Source organism: Trypanosoma theileri, assembly GCF_002087225.1.
Source record: "Trypanosoma theileri isolate Edinburgh chromosome Unknown TM35_Tth_11_V1, whole genome shotgun sequence".
NCBI lineage: Eukaryota > Euglenozoa > Kinetoplastea > Trypanosomatida > Trypanosomatidae > Trypanosoma > Trypanosoma theileri.
In genome coordinates, this window is record NW_021639853.1 from 157,739 (window position 1) to 179,499 (window position 21,761).

The following is a 21,761-nucleotide window of genomic DNA, read 5'->3' on the forward strand; positions in this document are numbered from 1 at the left end:
AGAAGGATGACTACGATGATGATGAGTTTGAGGCATCTGTATCCTCTGTAAAGAAGGAGGAGGAGCCAGTGAAGGAAACCTGTGCAGAGGGTACTGAGACTTCTAAGGACGAATATGATGATGACTTTGAGATGGAGGGAACACCGTCGACAGAAGTAGCGCCAAAGAAGGCCTCCAAACATAGCTCTATTTCCAACGGGAGTAGCATCTCTGAAGTAAAGAGTGAGAAGTCGAATTCTGCTCACGAGATTGATGAAGTACCAGATGTGGTAGAAAATACTGCTGCTCCTGCTACTGCTTCTACCTCTTCCCGTTCATCATCTTCACGTTCCAGCTCCCTGAGTTCCTCAAAAGAAATCAGCTTGCATGATATCGGAAAATCAGAGAAGGAAAGTGACGAACTATATAAAAAAAAAAAAAAAGGAAGGTTTATACTTGTCACACAAAGACAGTGTGAAAACTAGAAAAGTTATATAAATATATTTATATATTTTTATACATATATTTATATTCATACATATATTTATACACTTATATATATATTTATATATTTCTATTTAATGCAGTACAAATTGCAAAGAAAACAAACAACAAATCATATAAATACATATATGATATTTTTCTCTCTGTAGAAAAACAATGTAAAACAAAAATAAATGCATGTTTTTAGACGTACATGGATGTATGTGTGTTTATCGCTGCTTTTGTATAAGAAAAAACAAAACAAAATGACAGAGAATATGATACAATTACAAATTGGGGTATATAGCGACGACAGTGTTGTTCTGAGGGGCAGGCAATGCAAACAACTTATGTATAGCAGGTGATACATTCAAGGTCACAATACAGGTGGATAAAGGCAAAAATAGAATATAATTGTTGCACTGAATGACTGATTGAGATAAGAAAAAAAAAACGAAAGAGAACAAATGATGTGAACCTCGCTACTTTTGTTATCATCAGCAGTGGGAAAAGTGGTGAAGAACAGACGGAGTGTATGACTATGGAGGATGAGGGGGGATACCTATTGTTTATTCTTTATACAATTATGGGAAAAATTGAAGTCAAGGGATAAAAAGGAATTGGCGGTGATGAAGAAGGTGGATCGGAAAGGAAAAAAAAAAAGAGATTTAGAAGGAAAAGGACTCTGTTTTTTTCATTTTTTTTTTCTTTTTTGTTGCTCAAGGAAGTAACTACTTGTTTCAACAGAAAATTTTTTACTATAACCATTTTCTTTTTTTAACCTTTCTTTCTTTGTTGTTCCTTGTTAATTGCTTTTGTTTTTTGCGTTTTACCTATGGAGAATACTTATACAAAGTCATATATTACATATATTACATATATACATACATATATATGTATTATATAAATATATATCTCTATGCATATGTCTTTGTATATCTGTATATGTTTCTTTGTATGTATTTAGGTATGTATTCCTGCTGCTGCTGCTCTTCGCCACCTTAGTGGGGGGAGTCCCATTTGTTCTGGCCACCGAAAGTTATATATGTGGGGTCAGTTTTCTCTTAAGTTCTCACAACTGCACTAAAGATGAATGAAAGATACTTGCGAAGAAAATAGTAATACCGATTATGTTATTGATTATGGATGCTTTACAATTGATCAACGCATGTTTGGTCATTTAGCCTACCCTGTTCTTTGCGTTATTTTGTTTTTTTTTTTTTCCCCTCTCTTTCTCTCACACGTACAAACAAATACGATTCATCTGTATTATCTTTCTTTCCCTCTTTTTCCCTTTCTTTGTTTTTGTTCTCTATTTCTCTCTCACGGTATTTATTGTGTTGTCGTTTTCCAGGCTGGTTACTGTGGCGGGCATATAAAAGTTGTACACGCCGACTTTCTCTTCAGTACCAACATCAGAAAAGTGGGGGGGGGGCAGTAAAATAAGAAAAGAAAAGAAGCAAGGGATTTTCTTTCTTTTGCCCATAGAAAGTCAATTCTGCTCTATCTATCCATATATATATATATATATATATATATATTACTTGTAGTGTGTGGGTGTGTTTATTTTCTCTTGTCCTTTGGTTCAGCCTTTGTATTCCAAGACAGGGCTAGAACATAGATACATACAAGGAAAGAAAAAAAAGAACAACAAGAAAGAAAGAGAAAAAGAAATCACAGTCACTTCATCATGACAGACCCAACGGAAGGTGTCCCAAGCACCGCAGGGATGGGCCAGAAAAAAATGACGGAGGAAATTCGACAGCGACGCGATAAGCTTGAGATGTATCAATCCCACTCACACAAGATGAAGTCTCTCATGATGAACAGTGCTGGTATACGTAGTGGACTTAGTACAAATGATGATCGGACGCTAAATCCCATCTGGACAAACTTCCCCACCCGTTGTGTGAAGCCTATTTCCTCTGTAGCTGAGATGCGTGAGAAATTAGAGTATTTTGCCCACAGTGATGATGTGATGGTGGTACGATACCATCAAAACAACTGCACTGCCTGTAATGCGGTAGACAAGAGCTTCGAGCTCCTCTGCCACCAGAGTGCGGAGCGGCTGCCCAATCTGCGTTTCTACGACGTCAACCGCGACGAGGTGCCGGAGCTCGCGAAGGGCCTCGTGCGGTTCCCGCAGGTGAAGGGCTACAGCGGGGGCCACTGGACGGATCTCGAGTTCAAACCCCCGGCGGCCTACCGCGAGGAGGTCTACGCCGGCGTCGAGCAGGAAGTCCGGCGGCAGAAGAACGCCGGCCGCCCCGTCACGGCCCTCGAGGCGGAGGAAATGTATTTCTCCGCCGCCGGGCCCGCCATGCTGCAAGTACTGGAAGAGTCGCTGGTCCGCTTCTACGCCAAGTCGCAGGTGCGATTGCATAATTACTGGAAGCAGGTGTCCGTGCGCCGCGCGTGGTTCTTCCGCAAATTCATAGAACCAGAAGTAAATGAGGAAATACGGGATGCATGGCAGATGAAGTCAATATTTGGTGAGAAACTAAATTATGGGCCGGAGCCAAAGATGGACGACTTTTGACACCCTCTTCTGGGTAGGTGAGTATGGAAAGGAAATGAAAAAAAAAAAAAAAAGGGCGGGGACGGTTCTGATGATCAAGGTGTGATGATGATGCTGGTCGTGGTCGTGGTGGTGGTTAGGGAAAAGAGAGAAACATGGCAAAAGAGGTTGGTCGTACAGTCAACAAGAAAGAAGAAGTTTAGGCTCACAATACATAATATGTGGTATTTTTCTTTGTTTATCTGTAATTGTTTTATCACTTTTTTTTTTCCTTTTCTTTCTCTGTTAATCTCTTTCTTCTGGGTTTCTTTTTTTTTTTTTTTTTCCTTTCTTTATTGTTTGCTCATTCGTTATTTATTTGCAGCCTGTCTCTCACAGAACGGCGATAGGTACAGATAATACATATATATATTTATTCATTTATATATTCACAAACTGATACACCATACACGGTGTTCTTCAGATATAAACAGAAAAAAGGGAAAATAAAAAAAATAAAAAAAAGGTCCACCTACTATCTATTTTGTAATAGGTAAAACAACATGACATCGTTTGCTGCTGTCGAGCAGGATATAGAACTCGCTAGACAACTTGCTTCTTCTTTTTATAGTAGTTTTGCAGCCAAAGGTACATCTTCACTTAATGGATTAGATCGTTTTGTAACTCTATGCGGTCCTTTTCGAAATCGAACGGGAACTTGCAGTGTTACTATTCTGCTTGAGCGTTCGTTTGTAAGTAGTAAAATCATTGACTCCAATTCATCTAATTTTGTGGTCTGTGCAGAATGGAAGGTTCTCTTTGGTCCATCCTACCCAACAGAGCCATGTACTTGGCATTTTGATAAGGATTGTAATACACACAGAAATAGTCATATGAGTGGAGATACCATGCGGCTTCGTGTTAGACTACGGTCATTTCTTGTAGAGGAAGTAGTATCACGTCTATCTTCATCATCGAGACTAACAACTTCAGGCACCTCATATGCAGCGGCATGTACACCTGATGCGAGTAAACATAATGATTATTATTCGTTTAACTCACGTGGTGTTAATAGGGAACTTTCACCAGAAAGACTATTACCGCCAGGAGGTACACCCTCCTTAACGGAGGACTCTGCAAGACTAGAAAAAAAGTGTAGTGATGGTACTATACCAGTACCACAGTTTCTCTTTGATTTTGCATTTCTTTGTAATTGGTGGATGTCATTAGAATTAGATGATGGATGTATTGTGCCAGCCAGTCATCAAATGTTGCATGGGATAGCCTCTGTTGGAAATATGGTCGCAACAGAAGAAGAAGGTAGTGGTGGTGGATTTATGAACTCGGGTCATACTACCCATTTTTTGGAAGCTGTAGGAGGAGGGAATAGAAGTGAATTACCAAAACGTGGATTTGCAGCTATATTTACTCCACACGGTGAAGTTCTCATGTGGGGATTTGGTCGTCTGAAGAAAAAGAGAAGCACACAAGGTAAACAAACGGTTGGAGATATGCATTCCAGTACAAGTGAAATGAATAGGGATAAAACGCAATCGTTTACTCCCCCACAATTGATATTGTCAGTCTCGTCGTCATCATCGTATACTAATATGAATCATAATAACAATACTACTACTACTACTACTACTATGACTGGTAATGTTTCCAGTTCTACGGAGTTTACAGAGGTACGTAAATATAGTAATCAACGCAACCACTATCATCATCATCATCATCATCATGAGTGGCAGAGGCTTCACATTACATCTTCCTCTAGTGATGGAACAAGTGAAGTGTTACCATCCTTATTGGTACCAAAAAATATTCTATATACAGAACTTTATCGCATGAATGATGTTTGCCTTTGTGCAGAAGATCCTGCTACAGCATTGAAGAAAAATATTCGTATTTGTAGAGAAGGAACGAAACTTCGTGGTGTAGTAAAAGCTTTTCGAATGTTACGTCAACTTGTAAAAGGAGCATCTCCACATGCACCTTCCTTGTATACTGTGCAACTCTTAGCACCCGCCTTGCATGAAGTTGTAAAGGCGCTTCAACTGCTGCAGAAACCTTTTTGGGCAGGAGTGGCTATTTGCTGCTTTACACTTCCATCCTTGTTAAGTGATCGTCCAATGATGTTGAACCTTGACTCACTTTTGATTGACCCAGTTGAGAGTCATCGCTGTGTTTCTCTTGTGGCAACCGTATTTTCTATTGTTGGTTCTGTTATTCAGTTTCGGGAAGCTGAAATAGCAAAAAAGGCGATAGAAAATATACATGGTGTTACGAAACGGCATTTAAAAATTCCTGATAAATCAATCTGTGGAGATAACACTAACAATGGTATTGGCAATTGCTCTCCTAGTTCCAGTAACAGTAATAAGAAAGGGGATGTGAAGAATAATTCCTCTGTCTTTACGGGTCATCCACCGATCACTGAGTGTGCCGTCTGCAGACTTCCTCTTCCGCAACGTCCAACACCGATTGGTGTTCATGGTGATGGTGATAGTATTAATAGTAGTAATAATAATAATAGTGGTAGTGCTGCTGCTTCTACTTCTTCTTCTGCTGCTTCTGCCTGTAATGGTGGTAATAAGTATGGAAATAATGCCATGAGGACGACTGTTGTTGAAGGTGGATCACCGTTGTCTTCTGGTAATGAGGATGGGTGTCTCACCCTTCAATGTGCTCGTTGTGGTCATGGTGGACACGTTGATCACATTCTTGCTTGGTGGGATGACTGTAATGTACGCTGTTGCCCTATGGGATGTGATTGTCTATGCATTTATTGAAGCGAAAAGAAAAAAAAAAAAAGGAAACATCGGATCACTCCCTTTATTTATTTTATTTATGGTGTAGTGCATAGCGTAAAAAAAATGGTATATTATTACTATCATAATATCGATTACTAATAAGAGATAAAAAAAAATAATAATAATAAAAATAAAAACTGGTTAAACTCTGTAATCTTCTGTACATATCTTTTACTACCTTCTTTCTGTTGTTCTTGTTTTTTTGTTTTTTTTATCCCTATTTAGAATTAATACTATTTATCGCTAAGGTCTTCCTGAATTTGAATTCTAAAATGGCATCGTCGGGGTACAAAAATATCCTCCGGCGTCTAATGCCAGCACTCGTTATCTTGACACTTCTGGTCTATATCATCATTGGTATTGGAAAACGCAGTAATTTCTTTAAAGCTGAGGTGCAAATGCCAAGGCGGCCCGTTAATCATGGACTCCTGGACTGTGTTACTCCCCACAGCACACTTCTTGGTTACGCCAGTGGTATTCCAGCGTATAGTAACTGTCATCGTCTGTGGAGTTCTGATGTCATGGCGTTTGCTTCGCTCGCTTTCCCAGATGACGTTCTAAAAGAACCCTTTCCTCTTGGAGATCGTCGACAATTGTCTACTGGTAAATGCTGGGTGGCTGCAGAGTACGTTTCCCGCTTTTATTACCTTATGCGTGGTTTGGTGTTTTATTATGACTCAGCAGAAGTCAGACAGTTTTGGTCAACCATAGAGTTCTATTCAACGGAGGGTGATAAACGCAAGTACGAGGTAATAGAGTTGCCTAATTATAAGGAGGTGAAAACAGCAAAAGAACGAAAACGTCTGGCCCCAAAGTTTGCAGATGTTGTGGTGTGGGCCTCGCATCCAGAGCGTGAACTTGACGAGGGACACGCCGCTGTTGTGGTTCATGTGGAAGATGATGTGGAGGCCGCAGGCGGAGAGGCACAACTGCGTGAAATGCAGAAGGAACACACACAGCCACAGTTGGTGTACATTGCGGAACAGAACTTTGATAATAAAGACTGGGAAGGAAAGAATTACTCTCGTGTACTGCGGTTCTCGTGGAAGAATGGAAAGGAGATGTTATTGGAGGATTCGGATGATTATAATATCATTGGGAGAGTGCGACCTGGTAAGGTGAAACGTGATGATATGGATGAGGGTGATCTTTAATTTGACATTTCTATTTATTTTATTGATATTTGTATTTATTTATTTTTTTTATTATTATTAACACTTTATCATTGTCAATACACATCGTAAAAGTGATGGAAGTTTGTGACTGGTACTAACCCTATTAATTTTTTTTCTTGTTTTGTTTATGTGTCTAGGTAGAGCATGGCTATGGTAGAACTAACAAATGTGTTTGTTGCTTCTATAGTCGTAGTGGTAAATGTTTTTTTTTTTTTTTTTTCTGATTGGATAAATTACCATGAACAGTTTTACTTTTGTTTTCGATTTTTTTTCTTATTCTTATTGGAGTCATAGTGTAAGTATTTTGGAGTTTTTAAAACTACTATGTTTCTTTTTTCTCTCTTTCTCTCTCTTTTAAACTGTTTGAACGTAAGAAGATAAATTAAATTAACGTACTAGATAGATATCGTTTACTTCCAAATGATGATGAAATCGACTGGTGAAATAGCTGTTTTAGCACTCTTACTGCTCCTAGCAATTTATTACTTATTGATATCCGATGCCAATATATTGGGTTTAAACCGTTATTATAATACACATTTGCCCAGTAAAGATCCACGCTTTGATCCATTAAAGCACTGTACAACCCCATTCGGTACCTTTCTAGGGGTTGCACATGGTATTCCAGCGTATAGTAATTGTCATCGTAGTTTTAGATCTAATCGACTTATACTCACACGTTTTGGATCTCCAGATGTGTTTTTAGAGCATAGTAGTGATCAGGAAGGGAGCTTTATATCCGGATCACCGTGGGCCGCAACGGAGTATGTCGCTCGATTTCTCTTTCACACAAAAGGAATCACTATTCATGATCCCGGCACCACACAAGAGATCTGGAGTATAAGGTACTTTTACAATCCTCTCTCCACAAAGCATAGTGATAATTTACGGAAGTATGAACCAATACAACTTGAGAACTTTATGGAGGTGAAAACAGCAAAAGAACGAAAACGTCTGGCCCCAAAGTTTGCAGATGTTGTGGTGTGGGCCTCGCATCCAGAGCGTGAACTTGACGATGGACACGCCGCTGTTGTGGTTCATGTGGAAGATGATGTGGAGGCCGCAGGCGGAGAGGCACAACTGCGTGAAATGCAGAAGGAACACACACAGCCACAGTTGGTGTACATTGCGGAACAGAACTTTGATAATAAAGACTGGGAAGGAAAGAATTACTCTCGTGTACTGCGGTTCTCGTGGAAGAATGGAAAGGAGATGTTGTTGGAGGATTCGGATGATTATAATATCATTGGGAGAGTGCGACCTGGTAATCTGAAACGTGATGATATGGATGAGGGTGATCTTTAATTTGACATTTTTATTTATTTTATTGATATTTGTATTTATTTATTTTTTTTTATTATTAACACTTTATTATTGTCAATACACATCGTAAAGGTGATGGAAGTTGTGACTGGTACTAACCCTATTAATTTTTTTTTTTGTTGTTGTTCATTCTGATTGAGTGGATTTCTGTAAACAGTTTTATTTTTTCTGTTGGGTGTTAAAAGATGGAAAAAAAAAAGAAAAATAATTTTTTTGTCGTTTTCTCTGCAATTATTATGTGATCTCTCAGAAGCACGGATGCAAAAAAGGGAGGAACATTGACCTTTATCAGGTTTCCTTTTTTTCGTTTTCCTATTATTATTATTATTATTATTATTATTATTATTATTATTATTTTCTTTCTTATTTTTTCCAATAGCAGTGTGAGCCGCACAGGTGGGTATGTTTACGTTCTCCATGCGGCGCCAAGGCGTCGTTGCTGTGGGCAGCTGGACTTCTCCCGCCAGCGCCGTTTCTCTTCTCCGCGGCCCTTTTCATCATTATCATCTCAACAACAGTGGTGTCTTCTCGCTGATGATATTGGCCCCTCAGTGCTGGGCTCGGCGGTATAGAGCCTCACAGGCCACGCTCACCTCCTCCAGTCGAAACAGCACAGGGACAAGACATCATGGAAATGCGGGGAATGCCTCTTCCTCTCATACTTCCGTTACGTCTGTTAGTGCTGGTAATGGTAATAGTAATAGTAATGGTGTTTCTGGGGGGAATCACTCTTCCGTAGCGCATACAAGTGGTGGTAATGTTGGAACCGGATCCACCACCACACATTCCCACTCAAGTGGAGGGAATGGGAATAATAATAATAATAATAACAATAATAGTGGTGGAAATGGGAATGGAGGGAGTAGTCATAACAGTAGTAGTGGAGGTGGGGGTGGTGTATCTATGGCACAAGCTGCAAAGAAAAAGAAGAATACAAGGAAAGTACTTAAGAGGACAACGGTATTAAAGAAGAAAAAACGTATAAAGAAGGTATTATCTTCTACAAAGGTCTCAAGTCCCTCTGGAGCCACTACCTTATCACGTACTACCACCGCTGCTTCTACTGGTACTGGTTCTACAAATGTATCTTCTGCTACTACAAGTTCAACTAATAGTACTACTACAAAGACTACATCATCTCATCGTTTACGTCGAAAAACTATAACGAAGAAACCAACTCCCAAATTTCGTATTTGTGTTCTTAATAGTAGTTACGAAGGCGCAGATTCTGTAACCGCAGATGTGGATAACTACCATTGTAGTCCCGCTCACTGGGTAAAGGATAAGAAACAGTTTGCGTTCACTGAAGTTTCGGTAAAAAAGAATGATTCCTATCGTCAAATACGAGAATTGGTAACATCAAATAAGTTTGACGTCTTTTTTAATCTTTGTGATGGTGGACGAGATGAAAAACGAGCAGGTGTAGATGTTGTAGAAGCACTTGAAGAACATAATGCAGCTTTTACTGGCACAGATTCTCATAGCTTTGAACCTAGTAAAATTGATATGAAACTTTTAGTAGGAGCTGCTGGTGTCAATACACCCAATTTTGTGCTTCTAGAAAGTGCTGAAGGGTTAGCAAAGAAGTGTCGTCATTTGCGATTTCCTGTTATTGTAAAACATCTTTCTGGTTATGCCTCTGTGGGAATTCACAAGGATAATCGTTGTGATACACTAGAGGAACTAAAAACGAAAGTGCCTAAATTTCTAAAAGAATTTAACCATGCCCTTATAGAAGAATTTATTCGTGGTAGAGAAGGAACTGTTCTTACCTGTGCTGATAGTGGAAGTCAATTTGGTGTAAAAGTATTTAAACCACTTATGTTTAAATTTCTTCAAGGAGATGATGACTTTGCATACTTTGAGAAGAAATGGTCTATGGAGTGTAATGATGAAGCTTATGATTTTCTTCCACATAATGATCCCGCCTATCCTCAAGTTGTAGATATGGCCCGTAATGCCTTTAAACATATTATGAATGGTGTTGGTTATGGTCGTGTGGATTTTCGTATTGATCCCAAGGGAGATGTTTATTTTCTCGAAATTAACCCCAATTGTGGTATGTGGTATAGTGAAAAAGATGGTGGAGACTTTGCGGATGTGATGGTCCAAGGCGATAAATCATGGAATCATGATCGATTTATTCGCAATGCGGTATTACGTGCGGTGCGAGAACAAGTGGCTCGTCGTCCATGGTATTTTATCAGTCATGACTCTAAAGGGAATTTCTCTACTCGGGCGAGTAAAACGGTACGGGCGGGTAAAGGTCTCTTCTGCGATGCCGCTCATCCCGTACCGGTGATTGCACAGGCATTATATAAACTTGGTGAGGAGGATCCCACAGTTGGGTGTGTTATCATGCGAGGCGATAGACTTCACCAGGCAGTGGCAATTCGACACTCATGTGAACCGAATATGCAGTTTATGCAAGGCCGAACACTCACACTTGTGGCCAAGCGAAAAATTAATGTGGGAGAGGAATTGACAGTGGATTATGCAACCTTGTGTGATGAGAATATGCCAGCCTTTGCGTGTAGCTGTGGAACCAGTAACTGTAGAAGTGTTATTTTCCCAGCACCTCCCACACCACGAACCTTGGAAGGGAAGAATGTACGCCAAATGATGCGAGAGAAGAAAAAGGCGTGGTATAAAGAGAAGGAGGATCGTGAGGCGGAACGCATGTTGAAGAAACGAGCTTCAAAAGGTAAAAACAACAGTAATAACAGCGGTAATAATAGTAATGGTGGTAGTGGTGCTGGAACTGGTAGTGGTAATAATAGTAGTAGCAGTGGCAACAGCACGAATAGTAATAACAACAACAATAATGTCTCTTCTTATTCTTCATCATCATCATCTGCATCCTCCTCAGGGGCAAATGGTTCAATGACTTCTGGTGTTTCTGCAAGGGGGAATAATGCCCAAACAAACAATAATGTTAATAACAACACTGGGAGTGGAGAAGGTGCTACGAAAGGGGTAAGTGGCAGGAGGTAGCCGAAAGAAAGAAAAAAAAAAAAAGAATTTCCTTTTTTTTTTCTTTTTAACGACAGCACGAGTATCATCATTGCTATTATTATTATTATTACTTCTCCCTTCTTGTATTAGCCTTTTTTTTGTTCTTCTTCTTTTATTATTATAGCACTTATCCATAGAACTTGATTTTTGTTTTTGTTTTTTTTGAGGGGAGGAGTGTGGGGTGACACCAAAACACACACACACACAGGAAAAAGGATATCATACATACGAAATAAATGAATGTGTATGCGTTCTTTATTAATGCATAGACTTGAAAATGAAAGGGGTCAAGGCGATATGTTGTATATAGATGCGTGTATTTTTGTATGTAGTTGCTTTGAGAGAGGGATGTGTAAAGAGAGCATTTAAGAAAAAAAAAAAAAAGAAAAAAAAGAATAGAAATGAGAGAAAGTAATTATGTTCCCTCACATACATGCATATATGTGTATGTATGTTTTTTTTTCTTTTTATTTAATTTTTTTTTCTCTTTTAGGTGGGAGTTACTAACTTTCTATCCCTTTTTATTCTGCTCTCTTACCTTACTCGGCCTCTTGTCATCACCTGCAACTATATTCGTGGGAGTGGGATGAGGAGAAAGAGAAGGAGAAGTGAGTGAGGACCTCTTTTTCTTTTTTTTCTCTCTCTCTCTCTCTCTCTCTCTCTCTGTTTGTTTGTTTTTTTTATTACTTGACTCCCTTCAAGAACACACCTTTTTTTTATCCATGCATACACATGTACGCATTCATCTAGGAATACAAATGATTATACACATACAGGCACAGAGATATAGAGGCTAACAGCCACTACCACCCCATAGAAGCAGTATCATTAGAGAAATGAGCTTTCTCTCTTTCTCTTTCTGTGTGTAAGTTCATATTAAGAGCTCTAGTGATATGTAAGCCTTCTTTTTCTTTTTTTTTCTTTTCTTTTTTTATTATTGGTTTTTGATGGTAAGAAATGAGGTGGGGGATTTAACGAAAGGGGTGAGGTTGATGGAATGTTTCTCTTTTCTATGTGGCGGAAAACCTTTTTTTTTCTTTTTTCTTGTTCTGCTGAGAACGGAAATGTAGAAAGGAGTTAATCCTGTTCTATACCCAGTAGAGATAGTCTTTTGAACCTCTTATATTTAATCTGTTTTTCATATTATCTGGCTTTCTCTCTATTTCTCTCCTAGTGTGTATGTATGTATGTATGTGTGTGTGTGGATCCATTGTGCCCGTCGTTTGATCTCCTTTCTCTCTCTCTCTATTCTTTATTGTGTTTAACGCGATCGGGTTCCAAGAGTATAGTGAAACGTAAAGGGAAGAGAAGGAAAAAAGAAAAAGAAGACGTAAATCAAATAAAAAGAGAATAACACACACAAAAAAAAAAAGAAGAAAATAATAAATCAATGAGGAACTCAGATTCTGTACTTCCACTTCTCAGTATGGATCGTTGGAGGCGGAGGTGTGGTGTGGAAGATGTATTGCGACGTCTTGTTGTCGATCTCACAGACGCACGGCCGGATGATGTTATGGCGTTTATACATCAGTGGAGTTCTCCACCGCCCGTTGGCAGCGAAGTAAATAAAGATGCGAATGAAGATAAAGAAATACGTCAGAGACATGAATCCCATATCACCGATTTAGAGACGATGAGTAGTCGAGAAGGGAATCAATCCGTGGAATGGCCCTCAAAGTTAGATTCCCATGGACAAGAAGAATATGATCAGCAGGAATCCCATCCACAACAACAACAACTACAACGTCGCAGTAGTGACAACTGGGCACGGGAGGAAAAACCAACCGTGCAGGAGTTGCAGTCGCTTTATCTTGATGCGAAGAATTCTCCATATGAGTTTCTACTGGGTGAAGGGGATTATGCAGCCCATTTTGCGCGGGATGGTTCCATCTCATTAAGTATTAATAGCCTTGGTGTCTGTCTAGGACGTGGTAACTATGGATTTGTTGTACCTGCTATACCCAAATCTGCTTTACAAGGGGAATTGGAAAAAGATCTCAGTTCTGGTTTTACGGAAAAAGATATTTTACATGCTATAGAGAAAGGTTGTGTGATTGCTATTAAAGTCAGTCGTGTACAGGCATTATGGTCTTTAGATGAGGTAAATACCTTGCGCCGTGTAACGGTCTGTCGAGAACTTCTTGAACGTGAAGTTCAGGAACTGCGAAAACAAATTGAAGCCCATGGTGTTTCCGAAGAAGATGGCGCTGTGCGACAATATCGGTTTCCACAAAAACAGCAGCAACAACCACAACAACAAGAAGAACAAGAACAAGAACAACAGCAAGCTGCATGTCCAACTGGGAATGTTAATATAAATGATCTTAAAGTGCAACTCCAGATCCAAAATACGTTCTTGGAAGGAGCCCGTCATATCACTACTCTTGTAGGTGATGTGATGTACGATACCCAGCGAGATGCGTTACTTTTTCCTCTTGAATTCTATCCATCTTCTTTAGGGGAAAGCATCAGAGCCCGCCGCAGACGTTGTGTGGGTTCATTTCCCACACAAGATTGTTTTCCAGATGTAGTTGTTAATGATCGAGGTGAAACGGCGATGGCCCTTCTCTTCTCTGTGCAAGAGATACAACACGTTGTGCGTAGCCTCTGTTTATCATTACACTTTCTTCACACTATTTGTGGTCTCTGTCATCTTGATATAAAGGCAGATAATATTTTCCTCTCCCATGCATGGGTTTCGGATCAATCAAATGGAACTCCTGTTGTTCCCCCGCATGTTGTCTTGGGTGATTTCGGTCTTGCCCAACCCATTGGATCTCCCATTCTTCAACTCGGGGATTTTAGTACAATGGCCCCGGAGGTGTATTGGGCAGAATCACATGATGAAACCAAATACGCCCCTTACCGTTCTTCTGTGTTTAGCGCCTCTCATGATCTCTGGGCGGTGGGATGTGTGTTGCTGCAGATGGCGAATGGTGTGGACTACGCGGTGTGGTCCCCGGGGGATGTGTTTACGGCCCTCGAGGCCAATTTCATCGCCCCCGCCCCCCGACACCCGCAGGTGTGGCCAATGGCACTGAACGACTTCGCCGCCCGCTGTTTTGAACGCGACCCTCGACGCCGAATGAACGCCGCTGCCGCCCTTCAACACCCGTTCCTTGCGGGTCCGTAGTTATTGGTGTCTACTCTCTTTCTCTCTCTCTCTGTGTGTGTGTAGAGATATTAAAAGAGAGAAGAGAAGAAGATTGTGCGTGTGTGTGTGTGTGTCTGCTTCTTGTGGAATGCATTCTTCTTCCTAGAGCTGCTGTACTGGCATCGTTTTTTGTTTTTTTCTTTCTTTTCTTTCTATCTTTCATTTTCATTTTCTTTATTCTTGTTGTGGATGGCCTCCATATCTCTGGCACAACCATGTATATATTTTTTGGCTGTGTACGTGCAATGTACTCTACAGAGGTGGTTAGCTTGATAGCCATGCATTTTTTTTTTTTTTTTTTTTTTTTTATGGAGAGCGTGAGAAAAGAAATAAAAAAATTAATAAAAGGGAAAACAGCAAGAAAAGGGTAGTTATGGGGGTTTGTGACTACTCTCGATGTTTTTTGCTCACTTTTTATCTATATCTATACCTATCAATCTATCAATCTATTTATCAATATTCCCTTTTTATTATTATTATTATTATTCTTATATTCCCTCTTAGTTTTTCTCTATAGCTGTAAATCCTGTTTTGTTGGATTGTTGTATTCGTTCTGTTTTACACCATTCAGTGAAACTTTACATGTAAAGTGAAAGTGTCATCATTGATATGACTCTAGCCCTCAAATTGAGGGTCAACCTTGTGTTGTTGCCTTTTGTTTTTTTTGTTTTTTTTTTCTCTGCTTGGGTGGGTGGGAGAGTCTGTTTCGTTGAAATACGAAAAAAAAAAAAGGTAAAAATAATTAGTGGAATCGGGAGAAGGTAATATTCACATGAATTATGAAAGCAAATTTTTTTTTTCTGTGTTTTTTTTGTTTTCCATTTTTTTTTTTTTCTTTTTTCTTTCTTTATAGTAGTAGACCCATATGGTATTAACCGTCTTTTTTGTTACTGTTATCTCTCGCGCAGGTTTTTTCCTCTTTTTTTTTGCTTTTTTTTTCTCTCCATGGAATGAAATAACTACTGGGGTGGTGTTTGTAGTTTGTTTAATATATATATATATATATATGTATGTATATTTAATATTTATATATATATATCTATGTGTGTGTTTTCTTAAGGTTTTGATTCCTTTGTGGGTCTACATTTTCTCCTGTTCCTGATTTTTTTTTTTTTTTGTTGTTTGCCTTTTATTATTATTATTATTATTGTTATTATTATTATTATTATTATTATTATTGTATGTTTTCGTACTTCTTCCTCTTCCTCCTGTCCTTATTAGGTTTCCCTTTTCTTTCGCTCCCCCTCCCATTGTCTGTGATTCTCTCAAGGGGTGTGCGTAATGAGAGTTGGAAACAGTTGGGGAGGAAAAAATGAAAACAGGGAAAAGGGAGGGGAAATAACGAGAAGGGGGTGATGTTAATTCTGATGTTTGTCGTTATTGTTGTTGCTATTACTGCTAGTGATGGTGTGTTAGTGGTGAATGAAGGGTTAATTAGAAGAATTTTCTCATATATAAACATATGTACACATATATATACACACACATACACACTGACAGATATTTGAATTTACACTCATATCTCTTGATGTCTCTATGTGCTTTCTGTCTATATCTACATCAATATCTATATTTATATTTATATAGAACCCTAGATATTCGTATCTTTTGTGGTAATGTTGGAGATTGTGAGAAAATGAGAGGGGCAAGGAAAAGGTCAAAAAAAAAAAAAAAACGACATCTTCTTTTGTTCAACACGTGTCTCGATGGGGGAGGAAATAAAATACAATGATGTTTCTTTTTTTTTCTGTTCGGATTTCTATTATTATTATTATTATTATTATTATTATTATTATTATTATTATTATTATTATTATTATTATTCACATTTCCTTTCCCTCTTTTCATCTCTTCTTTCCCTATGTGTTTTTTTTTTTTTTGTTTTGTTTTTTCTTTCGTTTTTATTATTAAATTTTAGATTATCTCAACAAACCTAGCAGTAGCAAAAACATCTATTTCGTTCTACAGTCTGTGTTTTCTCAGAAGAGTGGAATAAGAATAAGAACAATCAAACAAAGAAGAAAAGAAAGAAAGAAAGAAAAAAAAAAAAAAAAACATACCGTCTATTACAAATTCCAAATCTTTTAAGTAATGAAGGTTACTGTTATTTCTGGATCCAAATCTGAGGTTGTGGAGCTCCCCGTCAATCCCACACTTGATGATCTTAAGAAGAACTACAAACCAAAGTTAAGTGTCCACCGCAAGACCTTCAAACTACAAAGCAGTGCAAAGGATGAAAACGGTAAACCCGTTCTCATCACACTGGAGGGAAAGAAATCATTAAGTCAACAGGGTGTAAAGGAAGGCACAGAGTTGGTATTTAAGGATCTTGGACCACAAGTGGGTTATCGTACCGTCTTTGTGGTGGAGTACGCTGGACCATTGGCCATTATGTTCTTCTACGCTATGCGTCCATCCTTTATTTACGGCAGCAATCTCCCACCCTTTTGTTATACACAAAAACTCTTTGTTTCTCTCTTTGCCGCCCATTTTGTAAAACGTGAGTTGGAGACCTTCTTTGTTCACAAATTCTCCCGCCCAACCATGCCCTTCCGCAATCTTATTAAGAACTCTGTCTATTACTGGACCTTTGCGGCCTTTATTGGCTACGTGCTGTGCCATCCATCCTACCAGGAGCCATCCTCCCGTGTGTTGGTGAATGCCTCTGCGGCGGCGATGGTACTTTTTGAAATGTTGAACTTCGCCGTTCACAAACAATTAAGTAATATGCGCACAGGTGATGGAGATACCGCACGTTCGGTGCCGCAGGGTCCACTCTTCTCACTGGTTTCATGCCCGAACTACACCTTTGAGGTTCTCTCCTGGGCGGCCTTCTCTATGGGCACCAGCATGCTCTCCTCCTGGTTCTTCACTGGGGTGGGATTACTGCAGATGGGTGAGTGGGCATTGAAGAAGCACAGTGCCTACAAGAAGACAGATCCAAAGGTGAAGGGTAAGAAGGCGATCATTCCTTTCGTCATTTAAAAAAAAAAAAAAAATGAGAAAAGAAAAGAAAAAAAGGGGTGGGGAACAGGCAATTGGTTTTTTTTTTTTCTTTTTTTTTAAAAAAAAAAAGAAATAGGATATGATAAAAGAAAAGGGGAGAAGGGGAGCAAAAAAAAGAAAAAAAAAAGAAAAAAGAGGGAAATAGCGAAGAAACAATTACTTTCCGTATTTTTGTTTTGTTTTTTTTTTTTTTTTTTCGTTTTCTGTTGTTTCTCCCTTTGTGTGTTTTTCCTTCCCATACGCTATTTTTTTTTTTTTCTTTCTTTTTTGTTTTCGTGCCTTTATGAAGAAGGTATGCTCTTCTTCTTTGTTTTTGTGGTGGTATTTTCTTTTTGTTTTTTTGATTTGATTGTTTTTTTTTTTCGTGTGTGCGTCTTCTCTCTCTAGCTCTCTCGCTCTCTTGTATTCAAAATCTCATTTGCTTAAATGAGTGTGGTGCCAGTGGGTGTTTGCCCAACTATTATCAACTCTTGTTGTTGTTGGTGCTGCTGCTGCTGCTGCTGCTTGAGAGCATGAAAACAAAAAAAGAAAAAAAAAACCTTATCGTTGTATTTATTATTCATGTACTCTTTGAACCATTGGCGTGTTATACACATACACATAGATATAAAGTAAATGTGAGGCAAGAGGGTGGTGGGTAGATGAAAAAAGAAAGTAAAAGATATTAAAAGGAAAGAAAGAAAGAGAAAAAAAAGAAAAAAAAATCAACAAGAGTAAAATATTACCGGAACGAGAGGAAGACATGCTGAAATGGAATATATATATATATATATATATATATATATATATAAACCTACATATGCACGTATTACAGGATTGATGCCTCTGTACTAACTATAGGGTGATTGTACATGATTTCAGAAAAGGAAATAATGAAAGAAGAAGGGGAAAGAGAAAAATGCAAAATTATATTTTTTTCTTTTGCCCATAGCCTTATATAGTTGAAAAGAGGCAGAATAGCGTATTGTTATCTCTCTAAACGCAGAGGTGGGATGGGAGTGGAAGGGAACCACATATATATATATTTATTTATTTATATATATGGGAACGATGTGCAAGCGTATATATATATATATTTTGCATAACACCATTATTATTATTTTTTTTTTGTTTCTTTATGAAATTGGTATAACGAATGAGATGTAAACCAAAAAAAAAAACGTCTGTTAACGTTTTACTTTATTTTTTGTTGTTTTATTTATGAGTTCTCCCTTTTTTTTTTTTTTTTTTTTTTTTTTTGTGCATCTCAGAAGGAGTACAGATCTCTTCTTCTTCATTAGCGTGCTTCTTTAATCCGTTTTTGTAAAGATATTGATAATCAAAACAAACTAAGAAAAATAATAGAGAAGAAGAGGGGGTTGGGGTGGTGAGGCCTTTACAGAAAAAAAATAAAAAAATAAATAAATAAAAGTGATGATGACAACTGCGGCCGTTGCTGCTGTTAGTGCTGAGCCCCCAACGGAGGAGTTTCTCTATAGTAACATGGAGTACTTGGCCTCATTAGATCCTCCCGCTATTCAACCCGTGTTGCCATCCCTACCAGAAGGTGTAGGACTTCTCCCAGTAGATTTCCAACTAACTACATTCATAGAAAGAGAAAGAGAAGAAGAAAGAGAAAGAGAAGAAGTAGGAAGCGAGAGAAGAGAATCCACAGAAACTCATGGGATCTCCATAGTACTTCAAGTAAACGCCGTGGAAGATGTTTCCCTGCCATTTGCACAACGACTACGAAGTATAGTCCCATCAGAGGAAACCCCACAGAATGAATCTCAACAGATGAGTGTGGAGGAGACACTGCGATCATTAGAGAGTAATGAACCCGCATCCACACGACGTGGACGTCGACAACGTTTACTGCGTTTAACTCTCACAGATGGATTCTCACGTATTATCGCAATGGAAGACTCTCAAGTGAGTTGTCATTGTCTACGCGGTGGAGTGGCGTTGGGAGCTAAATTGCGAATATTCGCTCCATTGAAAATACGACATGGTGTGCTTATATTAACCTCTGAAAAGACAGTTCTCTTGGGAGGGTTTGTACCAGAGCTGCAGGCATTCTGGACACAACATGCAACTGCCATTCTTGAGGAAATGAGTGGAAGATCTAAAAGGCGTACATTACCTCATTTACAAAATAATATCCATACTCTTCTTGCTGCTACTAGTATTTCTGCTGCTGTTGCTCCTCCTCCTCCTTCTATTAATACTACTACTACTAATACGAATGGGATAACACCCTTTGTGGAAGATGTAGTGGGTAGTAGAGCACAGCCACAGCAACAGCCAATACCGATACAACAACAACAACAACAACATTCTGATTTCTTGCATTCTACTAATGTTGGGATGTCAGCAGGTAATAACTCGGAGCGTAGTTTAATTCAAAACATGCAACCCCAACCACTTTCTGCTTGGAGACAACATCATCCACCCACTAATCCTTTTTTAACACTTGCTGTTATTAGTGATGTCCGTTCGGAATTAACGATTCGTGAGAATGTACGAAATCCTCTTGGTGGTACAACACAATTCTTTTCTCTTCTTGTGATGCTGATCACTCCTCCTCGCCTCACTAATAATAACAGTGACAATAAAGAATGGTATGTGGGTCTTGGAAGAGTAAGAAAGGAAGAAGAAATGGAGTTATTGGTGGATTTAGGTCATCGTTGGTTACGACAAGCATTACGTATGGAACCAGATGCATTTCGAAGACTTTCACTTTCACGAGATCCCAATGATGTGGCTAATCTTGATAGATTGGTAAATGATATTGGGATGGAACTGGAAAACCTTGGTGAGGCCCTCTTTCTACTGCGGCAGCGTGAAGTGGATGGAGTGGTTGAAGTAATGGAACTCCAACGTCTATCACAATCATGAAATTTGTAAATGATGGTGGGGTGAGTCTATCATTTATAATCCATTAAAAAGAAGGAATATATATATATATATATATATAAGGATTTTTAGCTCTGGTGGGAGGAAGCGAGTGGTGTGGGGAGAGAGGAATGACGATAGCTGTGTGTATATTTCTTTATTTGCTTCCTTATTGTTGTTTATTCATTTATTCTTAGATGCATACTTAATTTTCTATTTACTTTTGCAAAATGACAGAGAAAAAAAAAAAACTAAAATGGAGCTGGTGGGAAAATTTTTTAAATTAAAAAAAAAAAGAGGTACAGAACATGTTGTGTCTATTCATGCGATTATTTTTATTATTAATTAATTAATTAATTAATTATTGTTATTATTATTTCCATGTCCTTCCAATCTCATTACTGTAATGGATTTGTCTTTCTTTTCTCTCTCTCTCTCTCTCTCTCTCTCTCTCTCTCTCTCTAAAATGGAAACACGGTGACTTGGCGAAGTGAAAGAAAAGGAAAAAAGATATCGAAAAAAAGGAGAGCAAACAAACCATACATTCCCTGTATTGTCAACATAAGCCAATACTTTAGAAGCAAAAAAATAAAATAAAAATAAATAATAATCATCAAAACAGGAGCAAGTCCCACTTACACACAGAAGGCTAAATGGGCTGTGGCTACTCCGTCTACTCTGAAAAGGATGATGTTATCTTCAAACACACCAAAGCTCCCGCCCCTGGTATCCGCAAAGTGGTAAAGATGTTCAAAAAGGAGAATGGTCTCCTCTTCCGACTTGAGCTCCAGGGCGGGGAATGGGCCTTTTATAATGATACGGATGAGTATGAATTCCATGTGCGGTATGTGTTTAACGGCGACAGTGATATAGATGCCCTGGATGATGCCACTCTCTCTGAGATGGATGACGGCACTGTAGTGGTGGAACTCATCGTCTATCCACGAGAGACGGCGATGTTTGTTAAGGGCGACATCACAGGCGCGCAGGGCAGAGTGGAGGCACAGCCCGTCTCTGAGCGGTACAAGCGGGAAAAGATAAAGAGAAAGGTCCTTGCCAAGGGAGGCTAAAGTATTATTAGTGATAGTGGGGAGGTTTGGGAAGGAGCAGTGATTATTATTATTATTCTTGTTGTTGTTAATGGTGATGATGATGTTATTTTTGTTTTTATTATTTTTTGTTTCTTCTTTCTTGCCCATTATTTTCGTTAGAGTGGTGATTTTTTTTAATATTTGTGTTTCAGGGTGTATTAATGTTGTTGTTGTTGTTGTTTCTGCTGATACACCCTTCTTCTCTCCAGTGAGTACTTCTCCATCGTGAGAAAGGAGAAGAGGAGGGTAACTTGATAGGTGGAAGTGTGGTCAAAATAGAAGGAACAATAAAAGAAAAAGAAGTGGAGATGGAAGAAAGGGGATAATCGAGTTGTTGGTTTTTTTTTTTTT

General features: G+C 38.7%; 10 protein-coding genes across 10 annotated transcripts; all 10 read left to right on the forward strand.

The window, feature by feature from the left end:
- Positions 1–2: 2 nt before the first annotated feature.
- Positions 3–464, forward strand: TM35_000111680 (uncharacterized protein; the record flags this gene model as incomplete). Its single annotated transcript, XM_029024877.1, has 1 exon — positions 3–464. A coding segment is annotated over one exon (462 nt), but the record flags the coding sequence as incomplete, so codon positions are not given.
- Positions 465–2,152: 1,688 nt separating this feature from the next.
- TM35_000111690 (uncharacterized protein) lies at positions 2,153–3,001 on the forward strand (the record flags this gene model as incomplete). Its single annotated transcript, XM_029024878.1, has 1 exon — positions 2,153–3,001. The coding sequence occupies one exon, from the start codon at positions 2,153–2,155 to the stop codon at positions 2,999–3,001; it is 849 nt and encodes a 282-aa protein (XP_028883701.1).
- A 521-nt stretch (positions 3,002–3,522) lies between these two features.
- TM35_000111700 (uncharacterized protein) lies at positions 3,523–5,751 on the forward strand (the record flags this gene model as incomplete). Its single annotated transcript, XM_029024879.1, has 1 exon — positions 3,523–5,751. The coding sequence occupies one exon, from the start codon at positions 3,523–3,525 to the stop codon at positions 5,749–5,751; it is 2,229 nt and encodes a 742-aa protein (XP_028883702.1).
- A 332-nt stretch (positions 5,752–6,083) lies between these two features.
- TM35_000111710 (D-alanyl-glycyl endopeptidase-like protein) lies at positions 6,084–6,926 on the forward strand (the record flags this gene model as incomplete). Its single annotated transcript, XM_029024880.1, has 1 exon — positions 6,084–6,926. The coding sequence occupies one exon, from the start codon at positions 6,084–6,086 to the stop codon at positions 6,924–6,926; it is 843 nt and encodes a 280-aa protein (XP_028883703.1).
- A 441-nt stretch (positions 6,927–7,367) lies between these two features.
- On the forward strand, positions 7,368–8,252 carry TM35_000111720 (D-alanyl-glycyl endopeptidase-like protein; the record flags this gene model as incomplete). The annotated part of the gene is made up of 1 exon (XM_029024881.1): positions 7,368–8,252. The coding sequence occupies one exon, from the start codon at positions 7,368–7,370 to the stop codon at positions 8,250–8,252; it is 885 nt and encodes a 294-aa protein (XP_028883704.1).
- A 420-nt stretch (positions 8,253–8,672) lies between these two features.
- TM35_000111730 (uncharacterized protein) lies at positions 8,673–11,264 on the forward strand (the record flags this gene model as incomplete). The annotated part of the gene is made up of 1 exon (XM_029024882.1): positions 8,673–11,264. The coding sequence occupies one exon, from the start codon at positions 8,673–8,675 to the stop codon at positions 11,262–11,264; it is 2,592 nt and encodes an 863-aa protein (XP_028883705.1).
- A 1,411-nt stretch (positions 11,265–12,675) lies between these two features.
- On the forward strand, positions 12,676–14,418 carry TM35_000111740 (putative protein kinase; the record flags this gene model as incomplete). The annotated part of the gene is made up of 1 exon (XM_029024883.1): positions 12,676–14,418. One exon carries the CDS (start codon positions 12,676–12,678, stop codon positions 14,416–14,418), a length of 1,743 nt encoding a protein of 580 aa, XP_028883706.1.
- A 2,112-nt stretch (positions 14,419–16,530) lies between these two features.
- Positions 16,531–17,424, forward strand: TM35_000111750 (putative 3-oxo-5-alpha-steroid 4-dehydrogenase; the record flags this gene model as incomplete). Its single annotated transcript, XM_029024884.1, has 1 exon — positions 16,531–17,424. The coding sequence occupies one exon, from the start codon at positions 16,531–16,533 to the stop codon at positions 17,422–17,424; it is 894 nt and encodes a 297-aa protein (XP_028883707.1).
- Positions 17,425–18,861: 1,437 nt separating this feature from the next.
- Positions 18,862–20,322, forward strand: TM35_000111760 (apurinic/apyrimidinic endonuclease; the record flags this gene model as incomplete). Its single annotated transcript, XM_029024885.1, has 1 exon — positions 18,862–20,322. The coding sequence occupies one exon, from the start codon at positions 18,862–18,864 to the stop codon at positions 20,320–20,322; it is 1,461 nt and encodes a 486-aa protein (XP_028883708.1).
- A 650-nt stretch (positions 20,323–20,972) lies between these two features.
- TM35_000111770 (small myristoylated protein-1) lies at positions 20,973–21,389 on the forward strand (the record flags this gene model as incomplete). Its single annotated transcript, XM_029024886.1, has 1 exon — positions 20,973–21,389. One exon carries the CDS (start codon positions 20,973–20,975, stop codon positions 21,387–21,389), a length of 417 nt encoding a protein of 138 aa, XP_028883709.1.
- Between the last annotated feature and the right edge of the window lie 372 nt (positions 21,390–21,761).